The 23,798-nt window shown below is 36.4% G+C and overlaps 1 protein-coding gene across 1 annotated transcript in view; it reads left to right on the top strand.

The window, feature by feature from the left end:
- The window catches only part of SYCP1 (synaptonemal complex protein 1), a 145,204-nt gene that overhangs the window by 96,471 nt on the left and 24,935 nt on the right, over positions 1–23,798 (top strand). The window contains exons 23-25 of the mRNA XM_045998046.1: positions 2,578–2,694; positions 3,088–3,198; positions 5,241–5,315. Coding sequence (XP_045854002.1) covers positions 2,578–2,694; positions 3,088–3,198; positions 5,241–5,315 — 303 coding nt within the window. The remainder of the gene's footprint in view (positions 1–2,577; positions 2,695–3,087; positions 3,199–5,240; positions 5,316–23,798) is intronic.

Genomic DNA, 23,798 nt, shown 5'->3' with positions numbered 1-23,798 from the left:
AATCTTTAAAAAAAAAATAAGTCAATAGGAAATCACTCTAAGGTGACCCAGATGTTGGAATTAGGAGATAAGAGCATTTATATAGTTTTTATAAGTATATTCAAAGATGAAAAGGCAGGTATGTTTATAATGAATAAATGGAGAATCTCAGTGAAGAAATAGAATCTTTAAAAAAGCATCAGAGAGATTCCCAAGATGGCAAAGGAGTGGGGGACTCCATTTCAACCAGTCCCCTGAGTTTAGCTAGAATTGCCAAGGAAATGTTGAAAAACAAAGCTGGGGCCTCACATTGCCTGATTTCAAGTTATGTTATAAAGCTGTGATCACCAAGACAGCATGATACTGGCACAAAAACAGGCACATAGACCAATGGAACAGAATAGAGAGCCCAGATATGGACCCACAACTCCATGATCAAAGCAGGGAAAAATATCCAATGGAAAAAAGACAGTCTCTTCAATAAATGGTGCTGGGAAAATTGGACAGCTATATAGAGAAAAATGAAACTTGACCATTACCTTATACCATACACAAAGATAAACTCAAATGGATGAACGACCTCAATGTGAGACAGGAATCCATCAAAAGCCTAGAGGAGAACATAGGCAATAACCTCTTTGACACCGGCCACAGCAACTTCTTTCAAGACATGTCTCCAAAGGCAAAGGAAACAAAAGCGAAAATGAACTTTTGGGACCTCATCAAGATCAAAAGCTTCTGCACAGCAAAGGAAACAGTCAACAAAACAGAGAGGCAACCCACAGAATGGGAGAAGATATTTGCAAATGACACTACAGACAAAGGGCTCATATCCAAGATCTATAAAGAACTCCTCAAACTCAACACTCAAAAAACAGATAACCACATCAAAAATGGGCAGAGCACATGAACAGACACTTCTCCAAAGAAGATATACAAGTGTCTAACAGACACATGAAAAAATGTTCATCATCATTAGCCATCAGAGAGATTCAAATCAAAACCACATTGAGGTACCACCTTACACCAGTCAGAATGGCAAAAATTGACAAGACAGGAAACAATGTTGGTTAGGATGTGGAGAAAGGGGAACCCTCTTACACTGTTGGTGGGAATGCAAGTTGGTGCATCCACTCTGGAAAACTGTGGAGATTCCTCAAAAAATTAAAATAGAGCTACCCTTTGACTCTACGATTGCACTACTGGGTATTTACCCTAAAGATACAGGTGTAGTGAAAAGAAGGGCCATATGCACCCCAGTGTTCATACCAGCAATGTCCACAATAGCCAAACTGTGGAAAGAACCAAGATGTCCTTCAACAGATGAATGTATAAAGAAGATGTGGTCCGTATATACAATGGAATATTACTCAGCCATCAGAAAGGATGAATACCCAACTTTTGCATCAACATGGATGGGACTGGAGGAGATTATGCTAAGTGAAATAAGTCAAACACAGAAAGTCTAAATTATCATATGGTTTCATTTATTTGTGGAACATTAAGAATGGCATGGAAGGCATTACAAGAAGGAAGGGAAAAATGAAGGGGGGGACTCAGAAGGGGAAATGAACCATGAGAGACTATGGACTCCAGGAAACAAATGGAGGGTTTTTTACTCAGTAGAGCTATAAAGAAGCTATAAAGAATATAGCTATAAAGAGCTATAAAGCTATAAAGAAGAGCAAGGATTAGCAGAAGCAGAGATTAGAATGGAGATTAGAATAGGTAAAAGGCAGGGGAAATGGAGAGTTCTTCAACTTGTATAACGTTTCCAGTTAGGTAAGATAAATTAGTTCTAGATGTCTGCTGTACAGCACAGTACCTATAGTTAATAATACTATATTGTGAACTTTTAAATTTGTGAAGAGGATAGATCTCATGTTAAATTGTTTTTATGGTAGAAAACAAAGGACTAGAAGGAAACTTTTGGAGGTGATACGTTATGTATATTAATTATGATGGTTTCATGGTATATGCATATGTCTAAACTCATCAAATTGTTAACGTTGAATATGCATAGTTTTTTGTGTATGTATCTGTTACACCTCATTAAAGCTGCTTTTTAAAAAAGAATATACTTTTTTAAAAAAAGATTTTATTTTATTTATTTGACAGAGATCACAAGTAGGCAGAGAGAGGGGGAAGCAGGCTCCCTGCTGAACAGAGAGCCTGACATGGGGTCGATCCCAGGACCCAGAGATCATGACCTGAGCGGAAGGCAGAGACTTAACACACTGAGCCACCCAGGCGCCCAGAACATGCTTTTTTCTTTGAATCACATGGGTGTTCTATCGAAATGGAATAGTCACTGTAACAAAACCTGAACCTCAGAACAAATAGTTTAAATATTGCTGAGATATAGATCATAAATGAAAATATGGCTACTTTAAAAATATTACTTGTCAGGACGAAATGTATATTTTAGGGGTTTTGTGAAAAATCACATCTCACCATATGAAAACTGTAAGGAAAATGATCCAGCCATAATTTCAGTGAGTAAGTAATGCTTTAAGAGTTGCAGAACCACAAAGTGAATATAGAATATTTTCAAGTAATGCACATTTCTAATGTTAATGCTATTTTCTTTACTCAAAGGTCAGTAAATTAGAATTAGAACTAGAAGGTGCCAAACAGAAATTTAAGGAAATGACTGACAGCTATCAAAAAAAAATTGAGGACAAAAAGATATCAGAAGAAAATCTTTTAGAAGAGGTAGGAAAAACTAAATATGTTTGAAAATTTGTTATATTAAAACTCTATTTGTTTACTAGCATTTTAAGAGAAAAGCAATTCTGAAGTTATGATTTTTAAAAGATTTAATAAATTTATATGTGACAGTTAAAAAGTATCTTTGTTATTCTAAGTATTTGTGTATTAAGTAATGTATTATTTTGAAAAGATTAAGTGGTCATTATAGTGTTATACTATCATCTCACTTGATAGGACACCCTAAAATAAACCCAAACAGTAATGCATCTCTTACTTAGCTTTCCTCATTTCCTGGTGTTTGATTTCTGCATTTTATGTAAGTAGTATATATGGTCTTTGCATTTAAGTTAAATTTGTTTTTTGTGCATTAATTTTAAGAAATACTTTATTTGATAGGTTGAGAAAGCAAAAGTAGTAGCCAATGAAGCAGTAAAATTACAGAAAGAAATTGATATACGATGTCAACATAAAATAGCTGAAATGGTAGCACTTATGGAAAAACATAAGGTAACGTGTGTGTAATGAGAACTATTAATTACAGCCATATTTATGCATAAAGATGGTGAAATCAAGATAGGAGTCTGATTTGTCAGAAAATTTGCAATAATGACTGATTACAGCTAGAATACTCTTGATCTTCCATTTCTCTAAGTTTAGATCTTAACCACACCAAAAGCTGAGTTTGAGTGTCCCTTCTTTGAGAATCCCTCTCCTTGTCATCTATTATGTATGGAAGTAATAACTTTTCTTCTTAATTTTCCTAGTACTCTTCTTATAGCATTTTGCACGTTATATTTATTTAAATACATCCCCAGAATATGTATCTGGTAAAGGATATAAATATATTCATTATGTGTGTCTAACACACATTAAGCTAAACAAATTTTTATCAGTGGTATAAATAGATGAAACACTTAATGTTTGTTGTGTTTGTCCTTTATTTTTTATTGTTATAAAAGTAATCATTCTGTTATGGAATTCAGCTTTATTCCCTTCAAGATCTGGAATAAGAGGTGGGCTATACCTACCTATTCATCCTTAAAATTGTTGGTGGGATATAACATATGAGGTAACCAATGAGGATTAAACATATTTTAATAATATTTTAAAAATTCATAAAAATATTGTGAACTCAGAGATTTAAACATATTTGGCATGTCTCAATCCAGTCTAATCCTTGACACCCAAATTGTTCCTTTTTTGGGCAGTGGGAGACTCTTCAAACTAGCTGGCCAGTCCTTTTGACTTGACCGCTTTTTTTGCTTTCTATTATAACAACATGTTCAAGACTCATCTTGTATTTCCTGCCCCAGATTTGGGTCTGGAATCAGTTACTTTTCTAAGAGATTGGTGTTTATAGCCTATTTTTTAATTATGAAACTCAACATTTCCAATTAAAAAGAATTTTTTGTTGTTCTTGTGTTTGATTATTTTCAAGACTGTTTTCTATATTTCATTGTTTATTTTAATAAAAATGATTAAAAATTAGAAAAAAGGTCATATATATATATAAAATGGAATTTATTGACATTTTCTGTGAATATAAAATGTGTAAGGATACTAGTATTATTAAAACATAATTTATGGGGCACCTGGATGGCTCAGTGGGTTGAAGCCTCTGCCTTTGGCTCAGGTCATGATCCCGGGGTCCTGGGATTGAGCCCCACATCAGGCTATCTGCTCAGTGGGGAGCCTCTTCCCCACCCCTCTCTCTGCCTGCCTCTCTGCCTCCTTGTGATCTCTGTCAAATAAATAAATAAAAATCTTTAAAAAAAATAATTTATTTGTGTTCTAGGATACTTAAAATATTTTCTCTGTTTAATATAGCACCAATATGATAAAATAGTTGAAGAAAGAGACTCAGAACTAGGACTTTATAAAAGCAAAGAACAAGAACAGTCATCAGTGAAAGCAGCTTTGGTGAGATACAGAACAAATAGCAGTAAAGCCAATTTTCATATCAGCATGACTAGTGGTAAAGAATAATATTAAATAAAGCACATAATTTTTGAGATACAGAATCAAAGAATCTTAGATTTAAAAAAGATCTTACAGATTTTATAGTTAAATGGTTTTCCAGTTTTATTTTCTGAAATGTAGGATAAATTCTTTTTTTCAAATGAATAAATACAACTCCAGTTACAAATAAATTTGGAGCTTGATAGAGATTGGGAGAGGAAGAATGGAATAGATTGGGAGAACGTGAGAAGGAGAGAAATATGTATTGTTAAATATTTCTTTAGAAGACTATAAAAATTTGTCTAAATGAAATCTTTAGTCATGTTCAACTAGCAGCCTTCATATCAGTCAGTAGGCTCTTAAAGTAAGCACTGGATGTTATACACAACTAATGAAACTTTGAATACTACATAAATAACTAATGAGGTACGATATGTTGTACCTAACTGAACATAGTAAAAAATAAAGTGCATATATTTTATGAGTGAATTTATTTCTCTGTAAAAGTAAATATATATGAAACATTAGCATTTTCACTGTTTTGAGAAATATATGGATACACTATAAATTTCAATTTTTTTTTCCTTTAGGAGACTGAATTGTCTAATCTCAGAAATGAACTTTTGTCTGTTAAGAAACAACTTGAAATAGAAAGAGAAGAAAAGGTAGGTTTTGTGGCATTATAGGTAAAGTAGCTAATAATATTTAGGTGCAAATTTCTGGGTTTTTTTAATTTTTTAAGTGAAGTATAACAGCAACTTTTTAAAAAAAAGATTTTATCTATTTATTTAGTAGAGAGAGAGAGCACAAGCAAGGGGAGCAGCAGGCCAAGGGAGAGGGAGAAGCAGGCTCCCCGCCGAGTAGGGAGCCTGATGTGGGGCTTGATCCCAGGACCCTGAGATCATGACCTGAGGTGAAGGCAGACACTTAACTGACTGAGCCACCCAGGCACCCCAACTGCAACTTTTTATAAATATTAGGAAATATATTTTGGTAATTATGATTAAAACATCGAGTTTTTTTTCAAAAATATGTAGCGTATTCCTTCGTTTACATATTGAACATATATAAATATACGCATGCTTTAAGAGTAGAAGTGCTTTTAGATATTAGTACTTGGGAAATATTATCTCATATATTATAAAATGCTTACAGATTTAGATGTGTTTTTAAACTATTCGTTAGGTTTCAGAAAAAAATAATGCCTTATATTTGTGTCATGTTTTGCAGTTTACAAAATGAATTGACTTACTTTAAAATGACAAATATCATTTATCTTTTTACTTTCTATAGGATAGATACTATGCTGACTATCCTACTTACATCTATTTAATTCTTACAACGGTGCTAAAAGCAATATTTATTACCTTCGTTTTTATAGAGGTTAGGTTATCTATTCATGGTCACGTAGTAAAAAAGTAGAATGGCTTTGAATTCAGTCTAGATCTTGCATGTTTCCAAAACTTGTTCTCTTACTCACTCAGCAAACTTTCTGTTCACTTTGTTTCCTGTACTTAATTCTTTTCTTCCTTTCTCCACTATGGAAAATCTGACACATTTTTCATATTAAAATTTGATGAATTTCATTTCATCAAAGGTGAACTTACTGTACATAAGTATTCTCATAGCACTTTTTTATATCAAAATAGTTATGTCAGTCTGTACTTCCATTATATTTCAAGCTCTTCAGAGGTAAAGATTATATCTTATTTATTTTTGGTTTCCCTTGATCTGAGCACAGTTCTTTGAAAATTTTTTGTTTTTAATGAATGTTGTCAAAGGAATGACTAAACGTCTCTTTTTTCATCTATAATAGTAATATACTTACCTTTATCCTACTGTTGCAGTGGAAGAGGAGGACTCCTTCACTTTAACTTACTCTTACTGTTCTTTTTTTCCAAATGTTTTCCATATGTATTGAGATACACAACATACAATCCTGTACAAATTTAAGTTATGCAGCATGATTTGACTTGTATATATTGTGAAATGATTACCACAATACATTTAGTTACTATCGATCATTTCATGTAGATGCAAAAAAAAAGGAAAAAAATGTTCTTTTCCTCATGATGAGAATGCTCAGCATTTACTCCCTTAACTCTCAAATATACCATATAGCAGTGTTAACTATAGGCATTGTGCTATAAACTAGATCCTTAGTACTTATTTATCTTTTAATTCATACAAAGGTACAAACCTTTGACCACCTTTATCTAATTCCTGAACCCCAACACCTCTGCCCCTGGTAACCACAATTCTGATCTTTTTCTATGAGTTCTTTCTTTAATTTTAGACAACATACAAATATTGCTTTCTCTGTTGGACGTAAATTGTTTAGCAAAATGCTATCCAGACCCATTCATGTTATTGCAAATGGCAAGATTTCCTTCTTTATGGCTAAGTAATATTTCTGTGTGTGTCTGTGTATCATACTTACCTTATCCATTAATCTGTTGGTATCACTTAGGTTGTTCTATATCTTGGATACTGGAAATAATGCTGCAGTGAACATGTGGGTGCAGATATCTCTTCAGCATGATGTTTTTGTTTGTTTTGGATTTATTCCCAGAAGTGGAATTACAGAATCATATGGTAGTTTTATTAATTTGTTTGAAGAACTTCATACAGTTTTTCACAGAGGCTGTACCTGTTTATAATCTCACCAACAGTGCACAGGAGGTTTCTTTTTTTCTCTTCTTCTTTTTCTTTTTTTTTTTTTTTTTTTTTTTTTTTTTTTTTTTTTTAAATTTATTTATTTTTATTTGCTTATTTACAGCATAACAGTGTTCATTGTTTTGGCATCACACCCAGTGCTCCATGCAGTACGTGCCCTCCCTATTATTTTTCCTTTTCTTCGTTGTTTTTTTAAGTTTTTATATTCTAGTTAGTTAACATATAGTATAATATGGGTTTCAGGAGTAGAATTTAGTGATTCATCACTTACATATTACACCCAGTGCACATCACAACAAGTGCCCTTCTTAATACATATCATTCATTTAGCCCATCCCCAACCCACCTCCCCTCCAGCAACTGTCATTTTGTTTTCTGTAGTTAAAAGTCTGTTTTATGGTCTGTCTCTCTTTTCCCCAAATGTTAATCTGCTTTATTTCCTAAATTCCACATATGAGCGAAATCATATGGTATTTGTCTTTCTCTGAGTGACTTATTTTGCTTAGCACAATACACTCTAGCTCCATCTATGTCATTGCAAAAGGCAAGATTTCGGTCTTTTTGATGGCTGAGTAATATTCCATTGTTTATATACACCACATCTTCTTTATCCATTCATCAGTTTGATGCACACTAGGGCTGTTTTCATAATTTGGCTATTGTTGATAATGCTGATATAAACATCAGGGTGCATGTGTCTCTTCAAATCTGTATTTTTGTTTCCTTTGGGCAAATATGTAGTAGTGCAATTGCTGGATCATAGGATAGTTCTATTTTTAAATTTTTGAATCATTAAAAACAAAATTTTCAAAGAACTGTGCTCAGATCAAGGGAAAACAAAAATAAATAAGATATAATCTTTACCTCTGAAGAGCTTAAAATATAATGGAAGTACAGACTGAATACTGTTTTCCTCAGTGTCTGTACCCAGTTTGCATTCCCATCAACGGTGTAAGAGGGTTCCCCTTTCTCTGCATCCTCACCACTATCTGAGGTTTCCTGTGTTAATTTCAGCTATCCTGAAAGGTGTGAGGTGATATCTCATTGTTGTTTTGATTTGCCTTTCCTTAATGATGAGTGGTGTTGAGCATCTTTTCATGTGTCTGTTAAACATCTGGACATCTTTGGAAAAATGTCTATTCATGTCTTCTGCCCTTTTTTAAGGGCAAATAAGGATTATTTGTTTTGGGGGTGTTGAATTTGTTAAGTTCTTTATAGATAGTGGATACTAACTCTTTATTGGATATGTCATTTGCAAATATCTTCTCCCATTCCATAGGTTGCCTTTTAGTTTTGTTAATTGTTTCCTTCACTGTGCAGAAGCTTTATATCTGAAATCCCAGTAGTTCAGTTTCGTTTTTGTTTCTCTTGCCTCCAACAACATGTCTAGTAAGAAGTTGCTATGACTGAGGTCAAAGAGGTTGCTGCCTGTACTCTCCTCTGAGTCCGATAGTTTCCTGTCTCAAATTTAGGTCTTTCACTCATTTTGAATTTATTTTTGTGTAGAGTGTAAGAAAGTGGTCCAATGTGATTCTTCTGCATGTTGCTGTCCAGCTTTCACAACACCATTTGTTGAAGAGATTGTCCTTTTTTCCATTGGATATTCTTAACCGCTTTGTCAAAGATTAGTTGACGCTATAGTTGTGGGTCCAATTCTGGGTTTTCTGTTCTGTTCCATCATGTATCTGTTTTTGTGGCAGTACCATACTCTTTTGATGACTACAACTTTTTAATATAACTAGAAGTCTGAAATTGTGATGCATCCAGCTTTGCCTTTCTTTTTCAAGATTGCTTTGGCTATTGGGATTTTGTGGTTCCATACAAATTTTAGGATTGCTTATTCTTTTTTTTCAGTTTTTTATTATTATTTTTAATTGTGTTATGTTAGTCACCATGCAATACGTCATTAGTTTTTGATGTAGTGTTCCAAGATTCGTTGTTTACATATAACAGTCAGTGCTCCATGCAATCTGTGCCCTCCTTAATATCTACCACCAGGGTCACCGATCCCCCATCCACCTCCTCTCTAAAACCCTCAGTTTGTTTCTCGGAGTCCACAGTTTCTCAAGGTTCGGCTCCTCTTCCAGTTTCCTCCCCTTCACTTTTCCTTCCCTTCTCCTAATGGCTTCCATGTTATTCCTTATGTTCCACAAGTCAGTGAAACCATATGATAATTGACTATCTTTGCTTGACTTATTTCACTCAGCGTAATTCTAGCTCTGTGACAAATGCTAATGGTATTTTCATAGGGATTTCATTAAATGTATAGCTTGCTCTGGGTAGTATAGGTATTTTAAAAGTATTTTTTTTTCCAATTCATGAACAGAGAATGTATTTCCATTACTTTGTGTCATCTTCAGGTCCTTTCATAAGTGTTCTATATTTTTGAGAGTATAGATCTTTTACCTCTTTGGTTGGGTTTATTCCTAGGTATATTCTTGTTTTGGTGCAATTATAAAGGGGATCAATTCCTTGATTTCTCTTTTTGCTGCTTTATTATTGGCATGTAGAAATACAACATATTTCTGTGCATTGATTTTTTATCCTTTGATTTTACTGAATTCATGTATCAATTCCAGCAATTTTTTGGTGGAGTCTTTTGGGTTTTCTACACAGAATATCATGTCCTCTGTGAATAGTGTAAGTTTGACTTCTTCCTTCTGATTTGGATGCCTTTTATTTCATTTTGTTGTCTCATTACTGTGGCTAGGACTTCTAGTACCATGTTAAATAACAGTGGTGAGAGTAGACTTCCCTTCTTGTTCCTGACTGTAGAGGAAGTGCTCTATGTTTTTCCCCATTGAGGATTATATTAGCTGTAGGTTTTTCATATACAGCCTTTATGATGTTGAGGTATATTCCCTCTACTCCTACTTTTTTGAGGAATTTTATCAGGAATGGATGCTGTACTTTGTCAAATATTTTTTCCACATCTATTGAGAGGATCATATGATTCTTACCCTTTCTTTTATTAATGTGGTATATCACATTGACTGATTTGCATATATAGAACCACCCTTGCAGCCCAGAAGTAAATCCCTTTCATCATGGTGAATGATTCTTTTAATGTACTGTTGGATTTGATTTGATAGTATCTTGTTGAGAATTTTTGCATCCATGTTCGTCCATATTGGCCTGTAATTTTTTTAGTGGAGTTTTTGTCTGGTTTTGGAATCAAGGTAATGCTGACCTTGTAGAATGAGTTTGGAAGTTTTCCTTCCTTTTTAATTTTTTAAGACAGTTTGAGAAGAATAGGTATTAACTTTTCTTTAAATGTCTGATAGAATTTCCCTAGGAAGCCATCTGGCCTTGGATGTTTTGTGTTTGGGGAGATTTTGATTACTGATTCAGTTTCTTTGCTAGTTATCAGTTTGTTCAAATTTTCTAGTTATTCCTAAATTTCTTCAACTTGATAAAGGGCATCCATGACAAGACAGCTAGCATTGTATTTAATAGTAATAATCATAATTGGTTGATTACTACTTGTAATCTATTAGTACTTACTTAGCTTTTACTAAATTAGAATATTACTTGTTGTCTCCAGCAAGGTCTAATGGGAGTGGGGAGATGGGGGTAGGGGTGGGTAATCACTGTGACAAGTACAGAGAGCTAGGATTTGAGTCTTGTCTCTGCCTCTCACCAGCCAGTGAATTTGGGCATCACTTAAATTAGCTGAGCCTCAGGCTTCATACCCATAAAATAGGTCATACTGAGACTTTCCCTACAAGCTTCTAGGGATGACAGCATCATTTGAAGTATGCAAACTACCTGTTGGACTTGGCATAAGGTTATAAGAATGTTATTTTCCTTGAGAAGTTTCTCATTTAATTATAAAGAGAATGTGTAACTGGTTGAACCATTTCTATATTGGGTTGTTTGCCTTTTTTGCTATTGAGTTTTAGACATTCCTTTATTTACTCTGGACATTAAAACCCTAACATATAAAAAAAAAATTTTCTAGTTATTCCTATTTCAGGTTTTCTAGGAATTTATCCACTTTTCTCCAGATTGCCCAATCTGTTGGCATACAGTTTTTCATAATACTCTCTTATAATTTTATTTCTGTGGTGCTGCTTTTGATCTCCCCTCTTTCATTGGTGATTTTATTTATTTGGGTCCTTTCTCTTTTCTTTTTGCTAGATCTGGGTAGGGGTTTATCAATTTTATGAATTCTTTCATACAGCCAGCACCTAGTTTCATTAATCTGTTCTACTGGGTTTTTGTTGTTGTTTCTGTATCCTTTATTTCAGCTCTAATCTTTATTATTTCCCTTCTTCTGCTGGTTGTGGGCTTCATTTGTTGTTTTTTTTTTTTTTTAAAGCTCCTTGAGGTGTAAGTTTAGGCTGTTTTGAGATTTTCTTGCTTCTTGAGGTGAGACTGTATTACTATATACTTCCCTCTTAAGACGATTCTGCTGCATCCCAAAGGGTTTGGACCGTTGTGTTTTCATTTTCATTTGTTTCCATGTGTTTTTTTTAAAATTTCTTCCTTAATTTCTTGGTTAACCCATTCCTTCTTTAATAGGTTGTTTTTCAACCTCCATGTATTTGTAGTCTTTCCAAACTTTTTCTTTTATTTTTTTTTTTTTTAAGATTTATTTATTTCTTTGACAGACAGAGATCACAGGCAGACAGAGAGGCGGGCAGAGAGAGGAGGAAGCAGGCTCCCTGCTGAGCAGAGAGCCCGAGGCGGGACTTGATCCCAGGACCCTGGGATCATGACCTGAGCTGAAGGCAGAGGCTTTAATCCACTGAGCCACCCAGGTGCCCCATTCCAAACTTTTTCTTGTGGTTGACTTCAAGTTTCATAGTGCTGTAATCAGAAAATATGCATTGTATGATCTCAGTCTTTCTTACTTGTTTAGGGCTGATTTGTGACCCAGTATGTGATCTGTTCTGGAGAATATCCCATGTGCACTTAAAAAGAATGTGTATTCTGCCACTTTAGGATGAAATTCTCTCTTTATATATCGGTTTAGTCCATCTGATTCAATATGTCATTCAAAACCATTGTTTATGGTTATGGTTATGTTTATGGTTAGATGGTTAGATGATCTGTCCATTGCTATAGGTTAAAGTCCCCTACAATTATTGTATTATTATAAATGTGTTCCTTTATGTTTGTTATTAATTGATTTATATATTTGCGTGCTTCCAATTTGGGAACATAAATATTTACAGTTGTTAAATTTTGGGGCATGTGGCTGAGAAGGTTAAGTCTCTGCCTTTGGCTCAGGTCATGATCTCGGGGTCCTAGGATCGAGCCCCACATCGGGCTCTCTGCTCAGTGGGGAGCCTGCTTCCTCCCCTCTCTCTCTGCCTCCCTCTCTACCTATTTGTGATCTCTCTCTCTCTGTCAAATAAATAAATAAACTCTTAAAAAAAACAAAATAAAATATTTTTTAAAATTGTTAAATTTTTTGTTGGATCGTCCCCTTTTTTATGATATAATGCCACTCTTCATCTTTTGTTACAGTCTTTGGTTTCAAATCTACTTTGTCTGGTACAAGTATGACTATTCTGGCTTTCTTTTGACCTTTATTAACATGATAAATGGTTCTCCATCTGCTTGCTTTCCATCTAGCGGTGTCTTTAGGTCTAAAATGAGTCTCTTGTAGGCAGCATGTAGATGAACTTTGTTGTTGTTGTTGTTGTTTTAAAATCCATTCTAATATCCTGTGTCTTTTGATTGGAGCCTTTAGTCTCTTTACATTCAGAGTGATTATTGATAGATATGAATTTAGTGCCATTGTATTACTTGTTAAGTCATTGTTTCTGGAGATTTTCTTTATTCCATATTTTTTAAGATTGTATTTATTTTGAGAGACAGAGAGAGAGGGAGAGATTGAATGGTGAGGGGCAGAGAGGCAGAGAGACCATCTCAAGCAGTCTCCATGCTAAGTAGGGACCATGATGCAGGGTTTGATCCCACAACCATGAAATCATGACCTAAGCCAAAATCAAAATCTTGTCAGTCAACTGACTGAGCCACCTAGGCACCCCTTCTCTGTTCCTTTCTAGTCTTTGTTACTATAGTCTTTATTTCCCACTCAGGAGTCCCCTTTAATATTTCTTGCAGGGCTAGTTTAGGGGTCATGAACTCTATAGGTTTTGGGTGGGAAACTATATCTCCTTCTTGCTAGGTAGAGTACTCTTGGCTGCATATTTTTCCCATTGAGCAGGTTGACTATATCATGCCATTCTCTTCTGGCCTGCTAGGTTTCTGTGGACAGATCTGCAAACCTGATCTGTCTTGCTTTGTAAGTTAAGGACTTTTTCCTTGCTGCTTTCAGGAGTCTTTCCTTTTCTGTTTATTCTGTGAAGTTGACTGTAATATGTCTTGGTGATGGCCAGCTTTGTTGAAATTAATGGGAGCTCTCTGTGCTTCTTGGATTTTGATGTTTGTTTCCTTCTCCAGATTAGGGAAGTTTTCAGTTATAATTTACTGAAATCAACTTTCTGCTCCATTTTCTATCTCTTTTTCTTCTTCAGATTTGGGAAGTTCTTAGCTATCATTTCTTTAGATTACTTTTTTGCCCCCTCCTCCATCTTAGTTCCTCTGGGGTTCTAAAGTGTGTAAATTGTTTCATTCAGTGGTATCTCATCATTTATGTAGTCTTCCCTCGCCATTTTTCATTCTTTTATCTTTGTTGTCCATTTAGATAATTTCTATGAACTTGACAGTAAGTCATTTGATTTTTTTCTTCAGCATGATCAAGTCTTATTTTAATGCTCCCTTTTGCATTTTTTCATTATTCATTCTATTTTTCATCTCTAGAATTTGTCTAGTTCTTTTTTATGATTTTCGTCTCTGTTCTTTTGTTCATTTATTATTTTCTTGATTTTATTGAATTGTCTTTCTGTGTTTTATTATAGCTCATTGAACTTCCTTAAAACAACTATTTTGAATTCTTTATCAGGCAAATTGCAGATTTCCATTTCTCTGGAGTTGGTTACTGAAAATTATTGTATTTCTCTGTGGTGTCATGTTGCTTTGAATTTTCATGTCTGGCATCACCGTTTTCACATTTGAAAGATGGTTATCTCTTCCAGTTTTTAATTGGTTACCTTCAGGAGAGAAGTATCTTCTGTCAAGTCTGCTAGGGATTCTGAGGTTTTCTTGGATCTTTTCTATATCTATATATCTATTTATGTCTATGTCTATTTCTGTATCTCTGCCTGTCTGCTCTACATTTCTTGTTTGCTCTTTGAGAGGAATTCTTAAGACCGTATGCTTTCTCTTGATGCTGCAGGTGGTGCTGGCAGCCTCCTCTTTGTTCTCCCTTGGTCTTTGTTGAATGATCAGGTTTGTATACTTTATCTCAGTTCTGAAGCATTGGGCCAGCTTTCTTCACGTGTTCACTAACCATCTTCAAAGGCTTATGCTTGCCATCCTTAAGGGCATGTGCAGGTTGGCAATGGAGTATTACATGTGTGGGTGAGATGTTTGAAGCATTGAGGGAGTGCCCTTGGGCCAGTTGATCTTCAGGCAAGGTATCCCCAGAAGCTCTTTGGCAGTCTTCCCATGGAGTCCATGAAGTGATGAGGATAATGTACCTTAAATACATTCTGAGATTTTGTTGCTGTATTCCCAACCCCTTCTCACTCTCAGACATGTAGTTCACTCGTATTCTGGATGGAGTGGGAAAGAAATGGGCCTCTTTGGCAGCATCCTGCAAAACTGGGAAAGCTGGGGATCCCTCTTTTGCTCTCACTTTTTCCCAAAGGAAAAATTGCTAGCTGAGAGATCTTTCTTGGCACCAAACTGTGCTGTCTTAGGAGAGGGAGTGACAAGGGTAAAGTGAAACTGTTCCTGTTATCCTCTACAGTGTGTTCAATCTATGATTTTTTTGTTCCAATGATGTGCTAGAACTTCTCTGCTGGATTCTAGAACTTCCATAAAGGTATTCTCATCTCATTTGGATGATGGCCAAAATCTGTTTTCTTGGTAGGGAGGATGGTAGAAAACTCCTGCCATTTTGCTGACATCGCTTTTCCCTTTTTCCTAATGAAAGCATTTAGTACTATAAATTTTTCTCTCAGTACTGCTTTAGCTACATCCCACATGTTTTGATATGTTGTGTTTTTGTTTTCATTCAGTTCTATATAATTTTAAATTTCTTTGTGACTTCTTTGACCCATAGATTATTTAGAAATGTGTTTTTAAATTTTCACATATTCTAAGATTTTCCTGTAGTCTTTTTGTTACTGATTTTTAGTTTGATTCTATTATGGTCAGAGAACACAATGTGTATGATTTTTGTATTAGTCTGCTTGGGTTACTATAACAAAAATACTATAGATTCATTAGGTTAAACAAATATTTATTCCTCACACTCCTGGAGCCTGGAAATCTAAGATCAGGATGCCATCATGGTCATGTTCTGGTCAGAGTTCATTTCCTGACTTTTAGACAGCTGCCTTTTGGCTGTGACCTCACATGGCTGAGAGAGAGCTCTAGATTCTTCCTCTCCTCACAGGGACACTAATCCCATTGTGGGGACTCCACCTCCATGACCTCATCCAAAACCAGTTACTTCCTAAAGACCCCATCTCCAAACACCGTATCATAATAGGAATTAAGGCCCCAATGTATGAATTTGGGGGGGACAGAAATGTTTAGTCCATTCTTTTAAATTTGTTGAGATTTGCTTTATGGCCCAGCATATTATCTGTCTTGGTGGATGATCCATGGGTGCTTGAAACAATTTTATATTATACTATTGTTGGAGTGTTCATAAATGTCAATTACAACCAATTACTTGGTTGTATTGTTAGATTATATATACTTTTGCTGATTTTTCTGGTGAGTAGGTATTTCACTTATTGAAATGGAGGTGTTAATGTCCCCAACTTTGTCCATGTCCCTGTTCAGCTCTTTCATTTTCTTTTTTTTTAGAGAGGGTGAGAGAGGGATGGGGGCAGAGGGAGAGAGAGAATCTTAAGCAGGCTCCATGCCCAGTACAGAGTCCTATGCAGGGCTTAATCTCACTACCCTGAGATCATGACCTGAGGCAAAATCAAGAGTCATTTGCTTAACCTCTTGAACCACCCAGGAACTCCTCAACTCTGTCATTAAAAAAAAAAAAAAAAAAAGTTTCACTGACATAATTTATATACCTTTCAATCACCCATTTGAAGTGTACAATTTAACGGTTTCTAATATAGTTGTGCAATCCATCAAGGCTGTGTAATTTAGAATACATGTATCACCCCCTCAAAGAAGTCCCATATGCATCAGCAGTTATTATCCCCTCCTTTTTTCTTCCATCACCAGATTCAACAGCTCCAGGCTACCACTAATCTACTTTTTGTCTCTATTAATTCACTTATTCTGGATATTTCACTTAAATGGAATCATAATATATGGTCTTGTGACTGGCTTCTTTCACTTGACATTATGTTTTCAAGGTCCATTCACATCCTAGCATAGATCAATACTTCATTCCTTTTTATTGCTAAATAGTATACTAGCGTATGGATTGTATGGATATACTAGGGTTTTTTTTCCTCCCATGACCCATCCTTCAGCCTGAAGTTGATATACTAGGTTTTATTTATCCATTCATAAGTTGTTGGAAGTTTGGGTTGTTTCCAGTTCCAATTTGACTATTATGAATATTTGTGTACAAATTTTGTGTGGGTATGTTTTCATTTCTCTTGGCTATATATATATATAGGAATAGAATTGCTGGATAACATATTTCTGTGCTTAACATTTTAAGGTACTACCAGACTGTTTTTCAAGCCAGTTTTAACATTTTGGGTTCCTACTATCAATGCATGAAAGTACCAACTTCCACATCCTCAGAAACACTTTTTTGAATTATAGTCATTCTAGTCAGTGTGACATGGTATATCGTTATTTTGATTTGTATTTCTTTAATGCCTAATGATTGTTAGCCATCTTTTCATGTGGTATTGGCCATTTGTATATCTTTTTTGGAGAAATGTATATCCAGATGCTTTACCCATTTAAAAATTAGGTTATTTCTTTTTTGAGTTTTAAGAATTCTTTATATATTCTTGATCAGTCCCTTATCTAAGATTTGTAAATGTTCTCTTTCATTCTATGGATTGTCTTTTTATTTCTTGATGGTATTATTTGTAGCAGAGACTCTTTAATCTTGATGAAACTCAGTTTACCTAGATCCTCTCTATCAAGTTGGGAAAGTTCTTCTCAATTCCTAATTTGTTGAGTGTTTTTATTATAAAAGGGTGTTGGAATTTGCAAAATGCTTTTTTTTTTCTTTTTTCAGTAGTACATTGATGAAGATTTTCTTTTTTTTTTCCCATTTTATTTATTTTTTTTCAGCATAACAGTATTCATTGTTTTTGCACAACACCCAGTGCTCCATGCAAAACGTGCCCTCCCTATTACCCACCACCTGTTCCCCCAACCTCCCACCCCTGACCCTTCAAAACCCTCAGGTTGTTTTTCAGAGTCCATAGTCTCTTATGGTTCGCCTCCCCTCCCCAATGTCCATAGCCCCTCCCCCTCTCCCAATCCCACCTCCCCCCAGCAACACCCAGTTTGTTTTGTGAGATTAAGAGTCATTTATGGTTTGTCTCCCTCCCAATCCCATCTTGTTTCATTTATTCTTCTCCTATCCCCCTAACCCCCCATGTTGCTTCTCCATGTCCTCATATCAGGGAGATCATATGATAGTTGTCTTTCTCCGATTGACTTATTTCACTAAGCATGATACGCTCTAGTTCCATCCACGTCGTCGCAAATGGCAAGATTTCATTTCTTTTGATGGCTGCATAGTATTCCATTGTGTATATATACCACCTCTTCTTTATCCATTCATCTGTTGATGGACATCTAGGTTCTTTCCATAGTCTGGCTATTGTAGACATTGCTGCTATAAACATTCGGGTACACGTGCCCCTTCGGATCACTATGTTTGTATCTTTAGGGTAAATACCCAGTAGTGCAATTGCTGGGTCATAGGGTAGTTCTATTTTCAACATTTTGAGGAACCTCCATGCTGTTTTCCAGAGTGGTTGCACCAGCTTGCATTCCCACCAACAGTGGAGGAGGGTTCCCCTTTCTCCGCATCCTCGCCAGCATCTGTCATTTCCTGACTTGTTAATTTTAGCCATTCTGACTGGTGTGAGGTGATATCTCATTGTGGTTTTGATTTGTATTTCCCTGATGCCGAGTGACGTGGAGCACTTTTTCATGTGTCTGTTGGCCATCTGGATGTCTTCTTTGCAGAAATGTCTGTTCATGTCCTCTGCCCATTTCTTGATTGGATTGTTTGTTCTTTGGGTGTTGAGTTTGCTAAGTTCCTTATAGATTTTGGAGACTAGCCCTTTATCTGATATGTCGTTTGCAAATATCTTCCCCCATTCTGTCAGCTGTCTTTTGGTTTTGTTAACTGTTTCCTTTGCTGTGCAAAAGCTTTTGATCTTGATGAAATCCCAATAGTTCATTTTTGCCCTTGCTTCCCTTGCCTTTGCCGTTGTTCCTAGGAAGATGTTGCTACGGCTGAGGTCGAAGAGGTTGCTGCCTGCATTCTCCTCAAGGATTTTGATGGATTCCTTTCTCACATTGAGGTCCTTCATCCATTTGGAGTCTATTTTCGTGTGTGGTGTAAGGAAGTGGTCCAATTTCATTTTTCTGCATGTGGCTGTCCAATTTTCCCAGCACCATTTATTGAAGAGGCTGTCTTTTTTCCATTGGACATTCTTTCCTGCTTTGTCGAAGATTAGTTGACCATAGAGTTGAGGGTCGATTTCTGGGCTCTCTATTCTGTTCCACTGATCTATGTGTCTGTTTTTGTGCCAGTACCATGTTGTCTTGATGATGACAGCTTTGTAATAGAGCTTGAAGTCCGGAATTGTGATGCCACCAACTTTGGCTTTCTTTTTCAATATTCCTTTGGCTATTCGAGGTCTTTTCTGGTTCCATATCAATTTTAGGATTATTTGTTCCATTTCTTTGAAAAAAATGGATGGTATTTTGATAGGGATTACATTAAATGTGTAGATTGCTTTAGGTAGCATGGACATTTTCACAATATTTATTCTTCCAATCCAGGAGCATGGAACATTTTTCCATTTCGTTGTGTCTTCCTCAATTTCTTTCATGAGTACTTTATAATTTTCTGTGTATAGATTCTTAGCCTCTTTGGTTAGGTTTATTCCTAGGTATCTTATAGTTTTGGGTGCAATTGTAAATGGGATTGACTCCTTAATTTCTCTTTCTTCTGTCTTGTTGGTGTACAGAAATGCAACTGATTTCTGTGCATTGATTTTATATCCTGACACTTTACTGAATTCCTGTACAAGTTCTAGCAGTTTTGGAGTGGAGTCTTTTGGGTTTTCCACATATAGTATCATATCATCTGCGAAGAGGGATAGTTTGACTTCTTCTTTACCAATTTGGATGCCTTTAATTTCTTTTTGTTGTCTGATTGCTGAGGCTAGGACTTCTAGTACTATGTTGAATAGCAGTGGTGATAATGGACATCCCTGCCGTGTTCCTGACCTTAGCGGAAAAGCTTTCAGTTTTTCTCCATTGAGAATGATATTTGCGGTGGGTTTTTCATAGATGGCTTTGATAATATTGAGGTATGTGCCCTCTATCCCTACACTTTGAAGAGTTTTGATCAGGAAGGGATGCTGTACTTTGTCAAATGCTTTTTCAGCATCTATTGAGAGTATCATATGGTTCTTGTACTTTCTTTTATTAATGTGTTGTATCACATTGATTGATTTGCGGATGTTGAACCAACCCTGCAGCCCTGGAATAAATCCCACTTGGTCGTGGTGAATAATCCTTTTAATGTACTGTTGAATCCTATTGGCTAGTATTTTGGCGAGAATTTTTGCGTCTGTGTTCATCAAGGATATTGGTCTGTAGTTCTCTTTTTTGGTGGGATCCTTGTCTGGTTTTGGGATCAAGGTGATGCTGGCCTCATAGAATGAGTTTGGAAGTTTTCCTTCCATTTCTATTTTTTGGAACAGTTTCAGGAGAATAGGAATGAGTTCTTCTTTAAATGTTTGGTAGAATTCCCCTGGGAAGCCGTCTGGCCCTGGGCTTTTGTTTGTTTGGAGATTTTTGATGACTGTTTCAATCTCCTTACTGGTAATGGGCCTGTTCAGGTTTTCTATTTCTTCCTGGTTCAGTTGTGGTAGTTTATATGTCTCTAGGAATGCATCCATTCTTCCAGATTGTCAAATTTGTTGGCGTAGAGTTGCTCATAGTATGTTCTTATAATTGTCTGTATTTCTTTGGTGTTGTGATCTCTCCTCTTTCATTCATGATTTTATTTATTTGGGTCCTTTCTCTTTTCTTTTTGATGAGTCTGGCCAGGGGTTTATCAATCTTATTGATTCTTTCAAAGAACCAGCTCCTAGTTTCATTGATTTTTTTCTATTTTTTTTGGTTTCTATTTCATTGATTTCTGCTCTGATCTTTATGATTTCTCTTCTCCTGCTGGGTTTAGGGTTTCTTTCTTGTTCTTTCTCCAGCTCCTTTACGCGTAGGGTTAGGTTGTGTACTTGAGACCTTTCTTGTTTCTTGAGAAAGGCTTGTACCGCTATATATTTTCCTCTCAGGACTGCCTTTGCTGTGTCCCACAGATTTTGAACTGTTGTGTTTTCATTATCATTTGTTTCCATGAATTTTTTCAATTCTTCTTTAATTTCCTGGTTGACCCATTCATTCTTTAGAAGGATGCTGTTTAGTCTCCATGTATTTGGGTTCTTTCCAGCTTTCGTCTTGTGATTGAGTTCTAGCTTCAGAGCATTGTGGTCTGAAAATATGCAGGGAATAATCCTAATCTTTTGATACCGGTTGAGACCTGATTTGTGACCCAGGATGTGATCTATTCTGGAGAAGGTTCCATGTGCACTAGAGAAGAATGTGTATTCTGTTGCTGTGGGATGAAATGTTCTGAATATATCTGGGATGTCCATCTGGTCCAGTGTGTCATTTAAGGCCTTTATTTCCTTGTTGATCTTTTGCTTGGATGATCTGTCCATTTCAGTGAGGGGAGTGTTAAAGTCCCCTACTATTATTGTATTATTATTGATGTGTTTCTTTGATTTTGTTATTAATTGGTTGATATAGTTGGCTGCTCCCACGTTAGGGGCATAGATATTTAAAATTGTTAGATCTTCTTGTTGGACAGACCCTTTGAGTAGGATATAGTGTCCTTCCTCATCTCTTATTATAGTCTTTGGCTTAAAATCTAATTGATCTGATATAAGGATTGCCACCCCAGCTTTCTTCTGATGCCCATTAGCATGGTAAATTGTTTTCCACCCCCTCACTTTAAATCTGGAGGTGTCTTCGCGTCTAAAATGAGTTTCTTGTAGGCAACATACTGATGGGTTTTGTTTTTTTATCCATTCTGATACCCTGTGTCTTTTGATTGGGGCATTTAGCCCATTAACATTCAGGGTAACTATTGAGAGATATGAATTTAGTGCCATTAGTAGCCTGTAAGGTGACTGTTACTGTATATTGTCTCTGTACCTTTCTGATCTACTACTTTTAGGCTCTCTCTTTGCTTAGAGGACCCCTTTCAATATTTCCTGGAGAGCTGGTTTGGTGTTTGCAAATTCTTTCAGTTTTTGTTTGTCCTGGAAGCTTTTTATCTCTCCTTCTATTTTCAATGATAGCCTAGCTGGATAGAGTATTCTTGGCTGCATGTTTTTCTCATTTAGTGCTCTGAATATATCATGCCAGCTCTTCCTGGCCTGCCAGGTCTCTGTGGATAAGTCTGCTGCCAATCTAATATTTTTACCATTGTATGTTACAGACTTCTTTTCTCGGGTTGCTTTCAGGATTTTCTCTTTGTCACTAAGACTTGTCAATTTTACTATTAGGTGATGGGGTGTGGACCTATTCTTGTTGACTTTGAGGGGGGTTCTCTGCATCTCCTGGATTTTGATGCTTGTTCCCTTTGCCATATTAGGGAAATTCTCTCCAATAGACCTTCTGCTCCCTTCTCTGTTTCTTCTTCTTCTGGAATCCCAATTATTCTAATGTTGTTTCGTCTTATGGTGTCACTTATCTCTTGAATTCTCCCCTCATGGTCCAGTAGCTGTTTGTCCCTCTTTTGTTCGGCTTCTTTATTCTCTGTCATTTGGTCTTCTATATTACTAATTCTTTCTTCTGCCTCATTTATCCTAGCAGTGAGAGCCTCCATTTTTGATTGCACCTCATTAATAGCTTTTTTGATTTCAACTTGGTTAGATTTTAGTTCTTTAATTTTCCAGAAAGGGCTTTAATATCTCCAGAGAGGGTTTCTCTAATATCTTCCATGCCTTTTTCGAGCCCGGCTAGAACGTTCAGAATCGTCATTCTGAACTCTTGATCTGACATATTACCAATGTCTGTGTTGATTAGGTCCCTAGCCTTCGGTACTGTCTCTTGTTTTTTGTTTGTGGTGATTTTTTCCGCCTTGTCATTTTGTCCAGATAAGAGGATATGAAGGAGCAAATAAAATACTAAAAGGGTGGCAAAGACCCCAGAAAAATGTGCTGTAACCAAATGAGAAGAGACCCCAAATTGTGGGGGGGAGAAAGGGGATAAAAAGAGGTTCAGAAAAAAAAAAGAAAAAAATTTAAAAAATAAAACAAAGAAAAAATATAAAAAAGAAAGAAAAAATATATATATTTAGATAAACTAGTCAAAAAACGTTAAAAAAGAAAAGGGTAAAAGTTTTAAAAAATTTAGCAGAAGAAGAAAAAAGAAAAAAAATTGAAAAAAGAAAAAAGAAAAAAAAAATTGAAGTAGCCGCAAGACTAAAGAATCATGGGGAGAAAGCCATGAGTTCCGTGCTTTGCTTTCTCCTCCCCTGGAATTGCGCTGCTTTCTTAGGAGTTGAACCTACTTTCCTTGACAGATGTACTTCGTCCTGGCTGGATATTTTGTTGATCTTCTGGGGGAGGGGCCTGTTGTAGTGACTCTCAAGTGTTTTGCCCGAGGCGGGATTGCACCGCCCTTACTGGCTGCAGGACTAAGTAATCGGCTCAGGTTCGCTTTTGGGAGCTTCTGTTCCCTGAACGCTTTCCGTAGAGTTCCGGAGGACGGGAATGAAAATGGCAGCCTCCTAGTCTCCGGCCTGGGGGAGCCGAGAGCCTGGGGCCCCACTCCTCAGTGCGCCCCCAGAGGACAGCACCCAATCACTCCCGTATCCCCAGCCTCTAGCCGCGCTCCGAGCTCACCCAGCCGGTGACCAGTTCAAGGTAACCCCGAGCTGAGAGTTCAGTCCTCGGCTCTGTCTCTGCAGCCGGCTTCTTCCGTTCTAATACCTGGGAGCTCTCCGACACTCTGACACCCCTGATCCTTCTGTGACCTTGCGGGACCTGGGGCCACGCTGACCCCGCGTGGGCTTCACCCTGGTTTAGCCTCTGGAGCAATGTCCCTCAGTGGAACAGACTTTTAAAAGTCCTGATTTTGTGCTCCGTTCCTCCGCCGCTTGCTGGGAGCCGGCCCCTCCCCCCACG

Source organism: Meles meles, chromosome 1 (assembly GCF_922984935.1).
Source record: "Meles meles chromosome 1, mMelMel3.1 paternal haplotype, whole genome shotgun sequence".
Classification (NCBI taxonomy): domain Eukaryota; kingdom Metazoa; phylum Chordata; class Mammalia; order Carnivora; family Mustelidae; genus Meles; species Meles meles.
This window is presented reverse-complemented; position numbering and strand designations above follow the sequence as displayed.